This window comes from Pongo abelii, chromosome 19 (genome assembly GCF_028885655.2).
Source record: "Pongo abelii isolate AG06213 chromosome 19, NHGRI_mPonAbe1-v2.0_pri, whole genome shotgun sequence".
Classification (NCBI taxonomy): Eukaryota; Metazoa; Chordata; class Mammalia; order Primates; family Hominidae; genus Pongo; species Pongo abelii.
Window position 1 is genome coordinate 10,478,087 of NC_072004.2, and position 18,797 is coordinate 10,496,883.

Sequence of the window (18,797 nt, forward strand, 5' to 3'; positions counted from 1 at the left end):
ACCGGCACTTCAGACTTGCTCCGAAATTGCATTGCCTTGCCAAACAGAGATGTCCTGCTTCTCTCATTTTTTTTGGTGCCCAAGTTGCTTGTGAAATCTTGTTTCCTCTATGAAACTCAACCTAAGAAAATATTGGAAACAGGGCATTTTTCTGTCTAAATATGCAGCATCGATGATTTTTCCTCTATCAGCTGTCCATGGGATATATTTAATATTTTGCTTACAAACAATACCTGAACATTGTTTTCTATTTTAATTTTAATTTTTTAAAAAAGTTTATTTCACTGTCTTTGTGGCCTCGTGTCTCTCTGTCAGCATTGTCTGGCTAGGACTGGGACAACAATTGCTTAATATACCTGGTTTTGCGCCCACATCTGTATTATTGTTCTTACATCTCAATTGATTTAATGGCTATAGCTTGCCTTATGAAAGGAGATATCTGGATATACTAGTTGTAAAGGTCACATAGTTTTATTACCATAAGGGATCATCTAATTCATCTTCCTCATTTTACTAATAAAGCAACTGAGATCCAAAAAATAGAAGAGAATCTCCACAAACCACACAGCAGCTTAGACTCTAGTCATCTGACTTGCGGTCCAGCGTACTCACTTGTGACACTCTTGTACCTGGGGTAGATTAAAGCCATCAGGAAGGGTATTGCAGGGATGTGTGTCTGAGAGGGCCTTTCCTAGCCATCTATTAGCCTGCTTTGTTACCACAGGTACCTAATTTTACTTTCTTACATGTCTGTTTCTTTACTAGGCACCTGCAAAATGTGGGAAATGATTTTCAGGAAGACAGAACATTTTAATAATGCTCTCGATAGGATTTGATGGGAATCTTCAGACAACCTTTTGTCTTGCTCTGGATAAACTTTTCAATGAGTAGGAAGTAAGATATTGTTTTTGTTTATTACTGCCATGTTATAAAGCACTTAAGCAATTCCAGGTGATACAGGAACAAAGTGAAAGAGGGGCTTATGCAGCGAGAAGAGCAATTCCACACCCTTTCTAAGGCCAGTGCGACAGTGTGAATCCAACTTACCTGTTAAACTACCATGTCTAATTTACATCATTTTCACACAGTGCCATTTAGACCAAGATACTCTTGCTTTCTATTTGATGGGAAGTTACCATTTAGCTCTTCCTTTATTCTGTCGAGGAAGGTTATATTTTTGGCTATGCATCTTAGCTGCATCCAGTTTAAAAATCTTGATCCTTTAGGAAAACGTCTCTGAGTGGTCCAGATTGCTATGATATCTACTTTTTGTACCAAACTCATACCCATCATTATGTGTGTTGAATATACATTTGAATAACCTACTTTGAGATCATATTTTCTTGACACTTTTTGTGATTTATTTTGGCTCTTTATATGATTACACAGGAGACCATAAAGATTGGAAACGTAGGCTAATAGCTCATGGATACTGCGTTATGACATGTAAAATAATATTCTCTATGTCTCCAGATTTGATAGACACCCTATAGTTTTCATAGGGAGAAGAGTCTATTTAATTTAATTTTGAAACTTGCTTCATGAAGAACAAGGTCATGTTAAACCCACTACCCAGTGCACGTACTGTGGGCATATGGTACATTGGAATTGATAATGTAAATATCCATGGGCTAATTAAGAACATTTTGTATTTATATTCGTGATAACAGTTATTCAACAAAGAGAATTAATGATACAATTCAGTTTGAATCCCCTATATGATAATATAGCTAGTACTATCCTGATAAAGGTTTATGTTAGGGGAAGCAGGAGCTTTCTAAGATTTTACTGTACTCAGATATCAGGAAAGGTTAGAAAGAAATAAAATGGACTTCCATATTTCTGTTCATTAGAACAGTGTTTCTGGATAAGTGACATCTTTACAGCCTTAAAGTGTTGCTGTAGACCCCCCAAAAAGTCGCCAATTGAATGTGATTGTTTGACAACTCTGTGACTATTCAAACTTTGACATGGCTTCAGGAAAGAGAAAAGACAAGACCAGTCTAAGGATATTGTTTGCAAACTACCCTATGCTTTATTTCCTTTGCAACAGGGTAGAATACACAATAATTACAGAGGGAAATGACCAAAGATGTCACATTTTGTGCCTGTCTTCAGTCATTCCATGGCATCAGGACATGATCACTCTTCACTTATGACTTTTGTGTGAACCTCCCGGCTCTTCACCCGCAGTTTGTTGACCTGGGACTCAGCAATGTCAGCCCGTTCCTCGGCCTCCTCCAGCTCATGCTGGAGCTTGCGGAATTTAGTTAGATTGGTGTTGGATTGTTCCTCCTGAGAATAAAAATGGAATTGTAAGGAACTCATACTTGCATCTTTCTAGACTCTTTAGACCTAATAGAAGAAAGGACTTGGCATCTATGGAGAAGCAACATCTAGGGCTTATCATTGAAATTAATTTTAAGATTTGTTTATTGGTGTCATATATATATATATATATATATATATATATATATACACATATCTCACATTCCTGTTTTGGCAACCAAAACACATAAAATATATGTACCACAAGTAGAATAAGAAGAAAAATATAAGCTTAGAGAGGAAGGCAAGAATATTAAAGTCATAGTTGTTAATGCTTGCTGTAAGATGATGATTTTCCCTTGAGTTAGATTTTTTTATCATATTAAGAATGAATTTATTAAGTTTTTAAAAATTGAAATAAATATTGGATTTTGTCATGTATCATTTTGGCACATTTCACAATGGTTACTTTTTTTCTCCTGCATTGGATATAATGATTCTGTTGACAGATAACCTAATATTAGGTAATCTTTACGTTGTAAGAATTAACCTTATTTAATCACTGGAAGACAATTCCTTTAATAAAGTAAGACTTTTACTGCTTAGTAATTTATCTTTGCTGTAACTGTCTTTATGAGTAAAATTGCCTTTAGTTTTTCTCCCTCTGTCCTCTCTTGGGCAGGCTTTGGTATGACGGTTATGTGAGCTTCTTAAAATGAACTGGACAGCTTTCCATCTTTTCCCATGCTCTTGAACAGCTACATAGCTGGGGGATTATCTGTTCCTTGAAATTTTGAAAGGCCTATCTGGACTTGGGTCCATTTCCAGAAGTAATTCAGCCAACTTGGTCATTTATATTCTCCTAGAAAAATCATCAATTTTTTTCAGGGTTTCAACTTTATTGATAGATGTGTTTTATATTAAAAAATAATCCTCTATGTGTATAGCTTATTCCCTTTCGCATTTCTAATGTTGTTTGTATTTTTTCTCTTATTTTCCTTGATTAAACTAGTTATAATACATTTATTTTATTAATTCCCCAGAAGTTACAAATATTACTGAATTTATCAAATAGAAAATACTATACTCTAATTCACCAATTTCTACTTTTATTTTTAACAGTACTTCTTACTTCTACTATTTTATTATTATTTATAATTTCTTTATTGGACTGTCTGTTTATTTTTACTTTTGGTTCATAATGAAAGCATTTAAAGCAATGAATTAAGCCTCCAAGCACAGCTTTGACTACATTCTGTAGGTTTGTGAAAGTAGCATCTTCCTTGTGATTTTACTTACAATTAATAATTATTTAGTAATTATGTTTTTATTTTTACTTTAAACCAAGAATTATTTAAGAAAGTTAGTTTTTTTAATATTTAAGTACCCAAGAATTTTTGCTTATATTTTGTCATCACTTTACAACTCTGTCATACTGTGGCCAGAGAATATGGCCTGTATTATTTCTGCTTTTAATTTTTTTCAGGTTTCTTGGTGGATTGAAAGTTTACTTTTAAAATGAAGCTACTGATATTACAAATGATACACAATAATTATTGTACAAAAACAAATGTTAAATACACACGCAGTAGTCTATAAAGCAAACAGCTTGTTTACTACAAGAGGTAGTAATTATTTATTAGCTTAATTTGAGGACTTCGATCTTAAAAATACTTACAGCCTCCTCAGCTTGTCTCTTATAAGATTTCACTTTTGCCTGAAGTTTATCTACCAAATCTTGAAGCCTGAGAATATTCTTTCTATCTTCTTCCGTCTGAAAGATTATAAAAAGTCCAGGACCTTAATTACTAAAGCACATGACTATTGCATCATTGCATATGAGTATTTCACATAGACTTCGACCAGTGCTTAGCTGCTAAAAACTACTGGCCGTACCTGGTAAGTGAGTTCCTTCACTCGCCTCTCATGTTTGCGCAGACCTTTGACAGCCTCAGCATTACGCTTTTGCTCACTCTCAACCTCTCCTTCCAGCTCCCGTACCTGCAAATAAGTAGGCTTTTAAGAACTTTGATCCAATAAGGCACTGAAAGAAGATGGAAATAGACAGATATTGGGAGACCCACCCTGGCCTCCAGTTTCTGGATCTGCTTCTTCCCACCCTTCAGGGCCAGCTGCTCAGCCTCATCCAGACGGAGCTGCAGGTCCTTCACGGTCTGCTCCATGTTCTTCTTCATCCGCTCAAGGTGGGCGCTGGTGTCCTGCTCCTTCTTCAGCTCCTCAGCCATCATGGCAGCCTAAATAGCAAATAAATCAAGAAAACCAAGAAAGTTGTAGATGTCAGGAAATCTTACTGCTAAATCAGTGGACAAGTGTGCCTGCCACTCACATCAGTGATGGCCTTCTTGGCCTTTTCTTCTGCATTGCGGGCTTCCTGGAGAATGTCCTCCATCTCTCCTTGCATTTGGGAAATATCTGTCTCCAGCTTCTTCTTGGTGTTGATCAGGCTGGTGTTCTGTTTAAAAAGAATTTGTACGTTTAAAAAATTGTGTTACCAAAGTATTTATTGGTAACCACTTCTTGAAAAAAATTCAGATAAAAATTTGCAAGTCAAAAAATGCCTTTTAATATTAAAGAATTAAAGGATTGTGTTATGTAGTATGATTAAATAAAATAGAAATGTTATAGAATATTCAGCATCTTCAAGTGTATAGGTCACAAGCAGACCAAATAGCTCTATAATTTTATAATTATCATTTACCAATAGACCATTCACAGGGATAAAAGTATAATGGACTTTCTCATAACATTCCATTTCTCCAGAATGAAATGTGAATATTGATAATGAGGGCCAATAAAGATATTAACACAATAGAATACGGGGCAGCCTTAGAATATTATACGAAGCAAATCAACAGTAGTTTTTCAAAGCAAAACAGTGAAAGATTTCTCAATAATGCAGAATTACTATTCTGTATTATTTGAAAAGAAAATTTGATAGACATATTAGGTCTAGCTGTCTTATGAAAACTCAGGCTTATCTATTCTGGGACATATAAAATTTACTAAGGAGAGTTCTTTGTGCTGAATCCCACCTGGGTGTGCAGGAGCTGAACACGCTCACTGGCATCCAGGAGCTCCTGTTCTGCGATTTTCCTGCTCCTCTCTGTCTGTTCCAGAGTGGCCCGCAGCTCCTCAATCTCAGCCTGCAGCAGGTTGGCTCTGCGCTCCACCATAGCCAGCTGCTCCTTCAGGTCCTCCTGGCTCCGAAGAGCATCATCCAGGTGGATCTGGGTATCCTGTGGAACAAACCGTCATTGAGACACCATGTTCTCAGGGTTGCAGGCACCCCAATTGTCCTGGGACCATGTCTTGGACATATTTACCTTGAGGATGCCTTGGGTGTTCCTGTAGTTTCTCAGGGCCTCAGCAGCCATGCGGTTGGCGTGGTTCAGCTGGATTTCCATTTCATTGAGGTCTCCCTCCATCTTCTTCTTGAGCCTAATGGCATCATTCCTGCTCCTGATCTCAGCATCCAGCGTGCTCTGCATGGACTCCACGATTCTAATGTGGTTTCTCTTCAGCTGGTCAATTTCCTCATCTTTTTCAGCAATTTTCCTATCGACCTCAGACTTGACTTGGTTCAACTCAAGCTGGATGCGCAGGATCTTTCCCTCTTCGTGTTCAAGAGATGCCTTAATGACAGCAAGAGGTGACATTAGCAAGGAACCAAAAGCTTTATGAAGTTTTTCTGCACAGCAATAATTTTGTGCTATGTGTCTTTTTCTTCACTCTATGCAGATGTACCTAATTATTTTCCAAATTTTTTTATAACGCACAATTTTACATGTACCTCTGCTTCTTCTAAAGCAGCCTGAAGTTCACACTTTTCTTGTTCCACTTGTTTCTTTATTTTCTCCAGTTCATGGATACGTTTCCCTCCTTCTGCAATCTGCTCCGTGAGGTCAGAAATCTCCTCTGTTGTTTGAGTAAAAGACAGGTAGGGATTTGGTTAAACATGTGACGTAAGGGAGAGATTCTTCCAAGTTATGAATATTATTGAATATGATAGGGACTCACGCTGTAAGTTTTTGTTCTCTCGCTTCAGGGTTTCTAGCTGATCCAAAGATTCCTCATAGGCATTCTTTATCTTGAACAGCTCAGTGCCAAGGGAACGGGCCTCCTTCTGGGAGGCCTCAAGCTCAGCATGCGTTTCCTCACATTTCTGTTTCCATTCTGCCAGGATCTGAAAAACCAAGACCTGTTACCTGCTGTAAAGACAAAAGAGTAGAGTAAAGAGCAGAAGATGCTGGAGGAATTACCTTATCGAAGTTCCTTTGCTTTTTGTCAAGGGCGGCACAGGCGGCATTTGTCCTCTCCACGTCAAGCATGAGGTCCTCGACCTCATTCTGCAGCCTCTGCTTCGTCTTTTCAAGGGAAGCACATTTGGCGTTCACAGCTTCTACATGTTCCTCAGCCGCCTGCAGCCGCTGGGCCAGCTTCTTCCTTGAATATTATACATGTTTTCAGAGAGAAGTGAACCATAATATGAATTATGAGCTATTACCACACACACTGAAGAGTATTAGAAACTTCACATTAATGCTGCCCAGCCACCTTTCATTCTTTCAACAAATATCGATGAGCCCCTTTTATGAACCAGACACTGGCTACGCAGCAGTGACCAAGACAAAAAAGATCTCTGCTTCATGAAGATCACAAACAAGTGAGAGAGGTAAACAATAAGCAAATCAGAACATCCGTAATAATACCTTACAGATACAAGTGCAATGAAGCAAAATAAAATAGAGTAAATGGTGGGCAACTACTCTAGATATTCAGTGAAGGCCTCCATGAAGAGATGTTTGAGTCAAGAGCTAAAAGACGTCAGAGTGAGCCAAAGGGAAGTCTGTGGAGAGAGTATTTCAGACAGAGAGAACAGCAGGTACAAGCCCCTGATGCAGCGATGAGCTCATTGTGCTTGACAAACAGCAATGAGGCCTCTAATTATCAGTGTAATTATTTGCTCTTCTTTGTTTTCTTAACTAGATTTTAGGATCATAAGGCAGGGACCATATTTGATTTATTCATGTCTTATTCTCAGGGCCTGATTGTGACTCGCACATAAAAGCAGATTAATGAGCATTTGTGGACTAATTCACTGAATCTTCAAAGGTGATGTCTTTCTGATTCAATATGCAAAGTTTTCTGCTCATTCTCTCATATCTGTGCACATACTTGGCCTCCTCCAGCTCCTCTGTGCGCTGGATGGCGTCCGTCTCATATTTGGTCCTCCACTGGGCAACCTCGGTGTTGGCCTTGGACAGTGCCCTCTGCAGCTCGGCCTTGGATTCCTGCTCCTCCTCATACTGTTCCCGCAGCAGGTCACAGTCGTGGCGGGAAGACTGCAAGGCATGCGCCAGGGCGTTCTTGGCCTATGGAGACAGTTACACCTTCATTTTACTGGATATTTAAATATTTAACTCTTAACTTTCAAAACCTTTTGAAAGCTGGTATAACAGGCTCCGTGTAGAATCAGCTCATGAGGGAAAAAATCAGTCTTAGAATCATAATTACTTTTATCTCCTCTTCAAGTTGCCTCTTTAATTCTTCAATCTGTTGAGTAAAGGCTTGTTTGCCTCTTGATAACTGAGACACCAGAGCTTCCTTTTCATCGAGCTGGCGTGAAAATTCACCTGATGGACAAAAGAAATGGCACCACTTTTTAAGTGAAAAGCAATATTCTGCAAGCCCATGTTAGAAAGAAATTTTGACTCTTATTTTCCCAAATTGAGTGCTCAGATGGTTGAATTCTATACTGACATCTTCATGCTCAATGCAGGTTTTCAGTTTTTATGGTGAAAGTTTCAGATCAATCGGAATGAATAAATACAGCTTAAATTCCTTTTGTCCTTTCCATAACTAATTCTTTCAGAATTATATGATATTGTGCAAAACCTGGTGAGGACTGTCAAATGAGTAGTCTAAAATGTCTAATTGTACAGAGTCCCCATTCCATAGGACTTTTGAGAGACTGGGATATTCATTGCACCATTCTGGAAGTTAGTTGACCCTCATATAAATAAAGAGAAACTTGGCCTGAAAGAGAAGCCCTGAACTCATGCTGGAGTAACCACTAATCCCAGCATCCTCGCAATGAGCAAATACTCAAGGCCGTTCTGGAACAGAGCTTGATTTTGTCCTATTGAAACCTTTATCTCCAGCATTGTCCCAAGATGACCTTGCACATAGGTCAGGTGTCTGAGCTGTTCAGTGAATCAGACATGTTCTCAGCTGCCTTTATTAGGCTCCCACGTCACCAAATCAGTCCGTTGTTCTTAATCACATCCTCTCCACCCTGAAGCTGCACAGAAGAGGGGAGAGTTACCAGATTCAGTCTGCAGGCGCCCCCTCTGCGCAGTCAGGTCATTGATCAGCCGCTGCTGCTCCTCTTCCTTTGATTTCAGTTCACTCAGTTGGTCCTCCAGAGTCCGGCACATTTTCTCTAGGTTTCCCTATAGAAGAAAAAGTAAAAGAAGAAAACAGAGACCTTTTAAGTGAATAATAATCACCTTTGCAGTGGCTGTAACTTCTCCCCAAAATAAAAAATACAATATTTATCTTAATATGGAAAATAAACCAAATTATCTTATATGTAATGTAATGCATAAAAATTTTTCTTTTTTTTTCTTTTTTTTTGAGACAGAGTCTTGCTCTGTCCCCAGGCTGGAGTGCAGTGGCGTGATCTCGACTCACTGCAACCTCCGCCTCCCGGGTTTAAGCGATTCTCCTGCCTCAGCCTCCTGAATAGCTGGGACTACAGGCGTGCGCCACCACACCTGGCTGATTTTTCTTATATTTAATGAAAGCTAATCATGAAGCTCTGTTCAATATTAATATGAAAATGTTAAGGTTATATTCTAATTTTAAGATTTTGTTAGAATTGTATAGTGTACATTTTCTAAAAGCGTGTTCTAAAATACTTCATTGCCGTTATGTACGATGAAACTTTGCTTATTTCAATTTCCTTGAAATAATTGGAGACCTTTGTTCTATAACTGGAGACTTGGAGAACACAGATGGCTTATGTTCAAAAGCTGGTGTCGTTGTTTATTAATGGTGTGATGGGTCAAAGTGCTTGGCCTCTTTGAATTTCTGATCCTCTATTTGTTAAGTTGAAATAATAAAAAATGCTGATTTTTTGTGCTTACTTCCGTGAATTACTGCAGTTAACAAATGACTTAATGTGTAAAAAGTGCCCTGTGCAAACTATGATGTGTCCATATGCATTATTGTCAATAACAATTTCCCAGAATTTGTAGTACCTTGGCTTTGGAGACCGTTTCTACATTACTAGCAAGGTCATCGATCTCCATCTTCATCTCACTCTTCTCCTTCTCCAGCTTCTGCTTCACTCGCTGCAGGTTGTCAATCTGCTCCCCAAGCTCGGCCACACTATCTGCGTGCTTCTTCCTCAGGGTGGCCGCCGTGGCTTCATGCTGTAGGGTGGCCTCCTCCAGGTCCCTGCGCATTTTCTGGAACTCAGCCTCCCGCTTCTTGTTCATCTCAATCTGGGCTGAAGTCGCCCCACCGGCTTCTTCCAGCCTCTCGCTGATCTCCTCCAGCTCCCGGGAGAGGTCAGAGCGCTGCTTCTCTGCTTTGGCCCGGGAGGCCCGCTCTGCCTCGATTTCCTCCTCCAGTTCCTCAATGCGGGCCTGGGAATGGTGAAAAATACAAACTCAGCTTCTTTGTGTCATAACTGCCTCCGAGCCAGACTGATGAAAATCATGTACTTACTTGCAATTCTTTAATTTTCTTCTGCAATTGAATGCCAAGTGCCTGTTCATCTTCAATCTTGCTTTGCAGATTGCTGATTTCAAACTCTTTCCTTTTAGAAAAGTAGCAAGGGACAACAATTTAGTCCGTATGTAATGTTGGAAGCAAATCCATAAACAATTCTTTCTTACTTACTTTTTGAGCTTTTCATCAAGTTGCTGTTTCTCATTTTCAATGTCCATTATGGACTCTTGGGCCAACTTCAAGTCACCCTCAAGTTTCCTCTTAGCCCTTTCTAGGTCCATGCGAAGTTTCTTTTCTTGCTCCAAGGACCCTTCAAGCTAAATATAAATAATGTTGAATCAGAAGGAATGCTTATCTTCCCTTAGAAGAAAATAATGTCCTTGATGATACTAGACTTACATCGTCCACTTGTTGTTCAAGTTTGATTTTAGCTTTGGTCAGGGTGTTGACTTTGTCCTCCTCTGCCTGCAGGTCATCCAGGGTCTGCTGGTGGGCCTCCTGGAGAGCCTTCTTCTCCTTGGTCAGCTTAGCAATGGTTTCATCGAGACCTGCCATCTCTTCTGTGAGGTTTTTCACCTACAAAGGTGAAGAAAGCAGCTTAGTTGCTATAAAGCAGCTTAGTTGGGTGGCAGAACCTCTATACAGTATTGTAGAATATGATTGACACCTTGTTTTCTGTGGCATGTTTCTCCTTCTCGACCTTGGCCAGTGTCAGCTCAAGGTCATCAATATCTTTCTTGAGTTCTGAACATTCATCCTCCAATTTCCTCTTCTTGGCTGTCAGCTCAGCATTGATCTCTTCCTCATCCTCAGCTCTCTCGGTCACCTCTTTGATTTTGGCCTCTAGCTGGATTTTGGTTTTGATCAGCTGGTCACACCTTTCCTCTGCATCAGCCAAGCCTTCGGCTTCCTTAAGTTGGAAACAAGATCAAAATTGGGAAGAAAGAATGAAATACTTCACAATGGATAAGAGTGTATGTTTTTGCATTTGATCTTTTGAATTTCCTATATTCATTTGTTTACTCCTTCACAAATTTTTGTTTCATGAACCACCCTACTGTGTACATTTTCCACATGTGGGTAAGCCAAAATGTACCAGTTGTTGTTCTGTTCCCCTAAAAGAATGTATTCTACAGTAGATTAGAAAACCTATTTCCCAAAAGCTACCATTAATGTAGAAAGCAATTAGTGACATAACAGATCAGAGAAGTTGGATCAGAGATGGTTTCATGAAAGAATTGCTATTTGATTTGGACCTCGAGAGAGGGGTAGGGTTTGCTTTTGCAGAAATCAACTTATTGTGGAGAAGAGCAGGAGGGTTGTGTGGAAGCATTCTAGCAGGACAAATTCAAGATACAGCTGCTACTGATTGTTTTTTTTTTGTAGTACTGGAGGATGCTCCTGATTATGATGTACTAAATTCAAGTTGAAACATAAAGTAATCAAGACATTCCTGGCAACCTGCTGTTTCCAATTAAGGGGGTCAGGGCAGGCGGGAAATGAAGGAGACACTGGAATATATACTCATCAGTAATCCTCCATATCAGCCTTTGAATACATTAAGGAATGCAGGGTGCTGTGTATAACTGTGTAATGAATACAGTGGTTTAGTACAGATTGTGCATAAGTCTCTGGGGATAACAGAAGAGAATACAGGATAGATTTGGAGGGCTCTTTCCTTCTGTAATGTAGGAGTTATTACATTGCTCGGAGTTATTACACTGCTCAATATTGACAGACACACCAGTCTTAACAGAGAAAAATATGACTTTATGATAAGTAGATCAATTCAATTCACTCCAAATAAAACATAGTCTTATAAATTATAGTCTTAAGTTGATGGAAGCAGTTCTAAATGATTGGTTCAGGAGAAGGCAGTGAGCAGGCTGGATGGAAGAGGAGAGAATTGGGAAGTAGGCTGAGCAACTTTGGTGCTGATGCAGCAATGTGGATGTGACATGATGGGACACTGACTGTGGAGACAGATTAGAAAGAGGGAGTCTGAGTTTTTGAGATCAATATCACACAATAATTCAGTAAAATTTGATGAGAGTGCTGTCATGTGTCAGCTGTTCCTATTATAATTTAAGACCCGTGGACATCTAGAAGTTCAAGGAAATTTCAGAAAAATATTACTCTCTCCATGCTATCCTCCCCTTCATATTTTATTTGGGATTGTGTCATATTAACATCATTTTTATGGACTGTATTTAAAGAGAAAATAAGTCAAAAATCTTGTGGTTTGATGAAATTGTGTACAATGGAAAATGAGGGCTATTTCTACCTCACTGCCCTGGTGCTGCTTTGTTGGGTGTTATTGGGCAATGGAGGAATGTTTGGACCTTTTCGTGCCATTGAAGTGTTTTAACCTTTTCCTTCCAATGAGTGTCTGCCGTGCGATTACCCCACTCCTGGCCCACAGTGGCCAAAGTTCCAGCACCTGCATCCTGGTTAGTGATACCAAGGGTGATATTCCAACTCACAGCCTGAACTTGGAGCTGCAAGTCATTTTTTTCTTTCAACAGCGTCACCATCTTTTCTTCCAGTTCCTTCCTTTTTGCCTCTGACTTGGCAAGTTCGTCTTTAATTTTCTGAAATTCTTCCTTCATGGTGGCCATCTCCTTCTCGGTTTCTGCACTCTTCAGCAGAGGCTTGATCTTGAAGAAGAGTTTCATCCAGGGCCAGTGCTTGACGTTCATGAAGGATCTGATATTGTACTGGATACAGAAGACGGCCTCCCTGAAATTTAATTGATGCAAATTTGTATTGTGTGGTTGATGCAATGAGATGAAACCTTGGCAGTGAGAGTTGGAGGTTCTGCTCCACCTTGTTCCTACTCTGCTTTCAAACACGCAGATGAAAAAATTCTGTTTTGGGGTGATGGTCAAGGTCTTGCTAAGGTCGCTCATTTCTCTATGTCACTGCTTCTCAAACTTCGGCATGCATAAGAATCACCTGAAGGGCTTGTTAAAATACTGACTCCTGAACCTCACCTCCATAGATTCAGATTCAGATTCAGAAGATCTAGGATGGAGCCTGAAAACTGTCACTTTTAACAAGTTTGCAAGAAATGCTGAGGTTGCAAGTCCAAGGAGCACCCTCTGAGAAGCCTTGCTGTACATCAGTGCTTCTCAAACATCGCTACTAAAACACCACTAAGGGCAGTGAAGAGGGAACACAGCTCTTTAGGGGTATGTGGGGCATGAGATATTAAAAACTCAGAATTTCTTAGAAAATCCCTGGCTTTATATGTTAATGTTGTGTGAATTTTGTATTCTATTCTCTAATACCACTTTTGTTTTCATCTAAATGATTTTTACAACTAATTACCCCATATATAGACAATTACCCAAATATATATATAGTGGATCATGACCAAAATTTATTATTTTTAATGAAATGGAATATAGTTGAAAATATTAGCATAATTACAAGTGGTAAAAATAAAATTTGCTTCATGTAAATTATTTATATATCTGCATACACATATGTATATGTGTAGATGTATAGGTGGCAATGTAAAATGCCTTTCTCAACATGGAGAAATGGTCCTGATCACATACATCCTGTACTTTGAGACACCTGGCTCTATAGTCTTTGCCATCAAATTAGATCACCAAATAGCTACATTCCCTGATGCATTGTGTTAACTTACTGCAAAAAGTCTTTCACAGATAAATGGCCCCTAATATTTTAAATCATGATAGTTTTGTAATATAAATGATCAGAGGGAAAAAGTTGTCTCTACAGCCTGTGTAAAACCACTCTTGAGTATACTGTCTGTTTTGCAGGTCAATGTTACTTATCTAATGATCTGTCCAATAAATTCATATTAGGAACAAGTGCTAGGGCAAAAGTTTGCTTCTGCTTACTCACTGGTGTATTTTATCTTGTTAAATAAGAAGTACACACTTCTTACCTAACTTCTCAAGTTTTTACCCATACAGTCAGATGGTGATGGTTCCTTCCTTAAGTTTTCTGGTACATGTATATTCCCACTTCATTATAGGACTCTTATTCATTTCTTCTTTAGTGTCCTTATCATAAGCTGAGTCTTAACTGTAAGCCATTTCAAATATGTTTTTGAAGACGGAATATGTGAATAAACATATTTTTTATACCTTCTCTCCACCATCCTCTGGTACTCCACTCTTGCCAAGAACCCTCTGCACCTGGCCTGGGTTCGGGTAATCAGCTGGGCCAGCTTGTCATCTCGCATCTCCTCTAGGAGCCCCAGAAGACCAGCTTTGAAAAAGACCTATGAATGGAAAGAGTTGCAGATCACAAGCTTTAATAAAGTTCAAAGGGACAGGAATAGCATCAGGTAGGATTTACAGAAAATTACCTTCGTGTGCCCAAATTTATACTGGGTGTGGTCAATGTCAATGGATGCAAGGAGCTTCTCAGAGGCCTTCTTGCTATCAATGAATTGCCCTTCAGGGATTGCACTTGCATTTAATACCTTGTATCTGTTGAAGTACATATAGCTTTTAAAAACTAGTTTACTGATGACACAAATACTAGCTAAACATTAAATGATTCATTTTTTAAAGCAGAGCTTTAAAAAAAAATTATTCTTTGTTCACAAGGAGAACGTTGTTTATTTGAATGGTCAACCCTTTGGCAACCAATTTTTACTCCATTTGCCTTTCCCTCGCAGTTGCAACTTTCTTTTCTGTCTCATCAGACCCTGTTCTTAGGAAAGGGTTCTGCCTTAAGAAAGGCGCACATTATGGTGTGCCTAACCAATAAAATGTAATGTGTTATCTTTACTAGATGCATTTGCTTTTTAAGGCCCTGAATTCAAGAGAGCTACTTTTCATTGAAGAATTTGGTAGACAGTACACTTTAGGTATTCGGAACTATCCTAATCACCTAAAATCAAACTTAGACATGCTTTGGATCTTGAGCCCTGGAATGATGTCTGTCAGTGCCACCTGACCTAGACCTGGGAGAGATCAGCTCCTAGCAGCTGCTACCCAGTCCTTCCCCACCTCTGCCTTTTCTTTGATTCTCAAGATGAGCTTATCTAGAGGAGAAAAGGGACCTGAGGAACAGTCATTGTGACATGTTCTCTCTGCCTCCAGGAAACCCTGGGAGTCTAATATGTGAGAGAAAAAGACGAACGTAGATGATACCAAAGGAAATGACAGAAAATGAATAGCTATGTTTGTATGGAAGAGTTTCTAACTCAACCACTTAATAACTGTGACTTTGGGCAAGTACCTTAATCTCCCTGAGCCTCAGCTTATTCATCTATAAAGTAAAGTTTTAATAGTACCTACCTCTACTGTGTTTTTGCGAGGATTAAACAAGATAATCTAAACATATTAAGCACTCAAAAAAGTCGTTCTTAATTATTATTGGAGTTAACGTGTACATCTATGAGCTAAGCCAAGTGCCTGGTAAATCCAATGAAAATTCCACAAGGTGCTTAAAATGTTGTATATTTATATTTTAAAAGTATTTGAGGCTGGGCATGGTGGCTCATGCCTGTAATCCCATAACTTTTGGAGGCCGAGGCTGTCGGATGACCTGAGGTCAGGAGTTCGAGACTAGCTTGGCCAACATGGTGAAACCCCATCTGTACTAAAAATGCAAAAATTAGCTGGGCGTGGTGGCGTATGCCTGTAGTCCCAGCTACTTGGGAGGCTGAGGCAGGAGAATCACTCGAACCCAGGAGGCAGAGGTTGCAGTGAGCTGAGATCACGCCATTGCACTCCAGCCTGGGCGACAGAGCAAGACTTTGTCTCAAAACAAAAGTGTTCGAGACTTGAGACTTGTAATTTTTTGACTTCTTTTTGTGACAAAACTAACAAGTGGAGGCACATGTTTCACTAAATTGTTTTGCTTGCATTAAACTTGTTCATATTAGACTTCAGAATACACCATAATCAGGAGAAACTGACCTCTGTTTGAAGTCTGCATAAAGGATTCTGCTTGGAAATCCTTTCCTACAGATGCGGATGCCTTCCAGCACACCATTACACCTCAGCTGGTGCAGGACAAGTTCATGCTCCATGGCACCTAAAAATGCATATTTATTTCACTGCAGAGCTGTTGAAAAGGAGGTGTGGCAGTCATCCTTTGCGCTTTCATTATAGAACTTCTTACCAGGAGTTTTTGTCTCATTGGGGATGATACACCTCACAAAGTGAGGATGGGTACTCCTGAGGTTGGTCATCAGCTTGTTCAAATTCTCCTGTAAAATCAGGAGAAATCCTGTCATTTTAGGCTCCAGACATGGATACGAGCAGTCATTGGTGTCTATAAAATCAATATCTATAGCTAAGTTGAATGACCAGTATGGACTGTGTTCATATAAGGCAACACTTTGAATGCTTCTTCTGAGATGCACTTTCCTCCTCAATAGATCTTTCTGCACTTGAGTTTCCAGGAGTTACACACAGAACAAGGAAAGCACCCTGGCATGTGCTTCTTTTCAGTTTATACCAACACCATCCTTCCTACCCTGGTCCCTGGCCATACACATACATTTACAAGGCCATTGCCTTCCCATGCGAGATGATTGCTCTTTCTTCTACTAAATTCCATAGTTCTCCAATAAGGAAATGGAAGCCTACACCACATTTGGCTGTTTTCCTTATAATACAGCTCCTCTTTTCCAGCTCTATCAATTTTTAGGGGATAGAGATTATCTACAGGGGAGCAATCCTACCAATTATAATTGAAAATTGACTCGATTAAGAGCAAGGATACCATATTAGCTGCACTGCAGATTTGCTGCTAGAATTCATGAGTTCATTAGCCATATTGATGTCTTTTAGTCTCTCTGAGTTCATGTCATTGCTCTTCTTCATGGCTCAGCTAGATTATGAATGGCAGAGTATTATGGTCTATAAAATTTTCTATAAAATATTTCTCATTATTTGACTTAGCATGAAAAGTGAACTAATAATTTCTGAGTAATTTAAATCCCTTCTTTCCAAAGTTAGATCAACAGAGTCACTAGTTACTATCAGTCCTTTTCTAAACTACTCATGGAATGATCTTGTACTTTTAAAAGCAAATTTTATGCATTGGGTACAGTGTACACTGCTCTGGTGATGGGTGCACCAAAATCTCAGAAATCACCACTAAAGAACTTATGCATGTAACCCAACACTACCTGTTCCCCAAAACCTATTGAAATAAAAAATAAATTTAAAAAAAGAAAAGACGAGGGGAATTTTGCCCAGCAAGATGTCAAAGCATATTACAAAGTAATTTTAATAAATGTAACATGACATTAGTATATGAATAGATAAATATATCCTTAGAACAAAAATAGAAGTTCAGAAAAACAGACCTATGTAAAAAAAAAATCCCAAAGTAATTGGAGAATGTCAAAAACAATTTCTTTCTTACTCTGAAAAGGGCAGACACTGTCTGGAAAGAAGAGCCCTTCTTCTTACCACCTTTCTTGGCCCCTCCACCAGCTCCCTCTGAAGAAAAAGGAAGAAAAGAAATACAGTTTTGAATTGGCAGGGCTACTTCTTGCCTATTTGCTGATTTCTGTGTTCATCAAGTGGAGCCTTTTTTCTACCCAGCTGGCCTCTCTGATTGAGCCTGAATGAATCTTATTTTTCAACTAAGTTTGCAGCCACTTATCTGTGATTCTTTCTCCAGTGGGAAATGAGGCCAGGGATATTCACCTGATCGTATAGAGACGGATTCCCTAATATTAGGACACGTGAGGAGCTAACTTCAAAAATCATCAATAGAAGCTAGTACTGAGAGGTGGAAGTTTGTCACTCTGTTGCCTAAGATTTATACCCTCAGATACTCTATATATCCTGCAGATGTGGAGGAAGAAGTAGGAGAGAATCGTAGACGCTGAGGCTTTTCATTGGTTGAGAGCCTGATAATCCTCTCTGACTCTGCAATAGGGCTCCTGTCAGTAGTGCAGTGAGCCACAAATGTGTGATTACAAGGCTGCCTATCTATTCAATACTTGGAGGAACCAGGGGCTTGATCTGCAACCCTTCTGCCAGGCCTAAGAGATCACTAGCTTCAATTTAACATCACATTTTGTAATAACTAGAGAGTATTATTAACATTTGAGCATTACCTCCTTCAGCAGTTTGAGCCCCAGAGAAGAGGTGAGCTAGAGTTTTCATTGCAGACTTCTGGTACAGTCCAACCACGGTCTCATTCAGGGGGTCCTTGTTCTTCTCCAGCCAGCCACCAATGTTGTAGTCCACAACACCCGCATAGTGAATCAGAGAGAAGTGGGCCTCGGCCTTGCCTTTGACCACCTTGGGCTTCTGGAAGTTGGCAGACTTGCCCAGGTGCTGGTCATACAGCTTGTTCTTGAAGGAGGTGTCGGTTGCCTTAGGGAACATGCACTCCTCTTCCAGGATGGAGAAGATGCCCATAGGCTAAAAAGCAGACCACAACACAAAATTGTACTTCTATTTTTTTTTCTGTCTATAGAATTAAAATAAAAAGCAGTGAATAATATAGTTGCCACAAAATATGGTTTCGGAAATGCAAAACCAACCTTCTCGATGAGCTCAATGCAGGCAGCCAGGTCCATCCCGAAGTCGATGAATGTCCACTCGATGCCTTCCTTCTTGTACTCCTCCTGCTCCAGCACGAACATGTGGTGGTTGAAAAACTGTTGCAGTTTCTCGTTGGTGAAGTTGATGCACAGCTGCTCAAAGCTGTTGAACTAAATAAATAGATATGTTTACTTCTCTCTTAAGCAAATTGAGTATTTTTTAAAATATAGAACTTTTCTATTTTAAAAATATGTGTCCAAGAGCCTT

General features: G+C 39.4%; 1 protein-coding gene across 1 annotated transcript in view; it reads right to left on the reverse strand.

Moving 5' to 3' along the window:
• Positions 1–2,010: 2,010 nt before the first annotated feature.
• Positions 2,011–18,797, reverse strand: part of MYH2 (myosin heavy chain 2) — a 29,078-nt gene continuing 12,291 nt past the window's right edge. Inside the window, exons 15-40 of the mRNA XM_003778740.3 lie at positions 18,530–18,700; positions 18,098–18,407; positions 17,395–17,471; positions 16,141–16,228; positions 15,936–16,053; positions 14,372–14,495; positions 14,148–14,284; positions 12,510–12,765; positions 10,694–10,936; positions 10,426–10,602; positions 10,198–10,343; positions 10,024–10,114; positions 9,552–9,941; positions 8,615–8,741; positions 7,804–7,922; positions 7,465–7,661; positions 6,549–6,732; positions 6,307–6,472; positions 6,080–6,204; positions 5,613–5,921; positions 5,322–5,525; positions 4,616–4,741; positions 4,353–4,523; positions 4,165–4,269; positions 3,947–4,042; positions 2,011–2,295 (exon numbers count right to left, since the gene is read on the reverse strand). Of these exons, the coding sequence (XP_003778788.3) occupies positions 2,143–2,295; positions 3,947–4,042; positions 4,165–4,269; positions 4,353–4,523; positions 4,616–4,741; positions 5,322–5,525; positions 5,613–5,921; positions 6,080–6,204; positions 6,307–6,472; positions 6,549–6,732; positions 7,465–7,661; positions 7,804–7,922; positions 8,615–8,741; positions 9,552–9,941; positions 10,024–10,114; positions 10,198–10,343; positions 10,426–10,602; positions 10,694–10,936; positions 12,510–12,765; positions 14,148–14,284; positions 14,372–14,495; positions 15,936–16,053; positions 16,141–16,228; positions 17,395–17,471; positions 18,098–18,407; positions 18,530–18,700 (4,410 nt within the window). The 3' untranslated portion in view covers positions 2,011–2,142. The remainder of the gene's footprint in view (positions 2,296–3,946; positions 4,043–4,164; positions 4,270–4,352; positions 4,524–4,615; positions 4,742–5,321; positions 5,526–5,612; positions 5,922–6,079; positions 6,205–6,306; positions 6,473–6,548; positions 6,733–7,464; positions 7,662–7,803; positions 7,923–8,614; positions 8,742–9,551; positions 9,942–10,023; positions 10,115–10,197; positions 10,344–10,425; positions 10,603–10,693; positions 10,937–12,509; positions 12,766–14,147; positions 14,285–14,371; positions 14,496–15,935; positions 16,054–16,140; positions 16,229–17,394; positions 17,472–18,097; positions 18,408–18,529; positions 18,701–18,797) is intronic.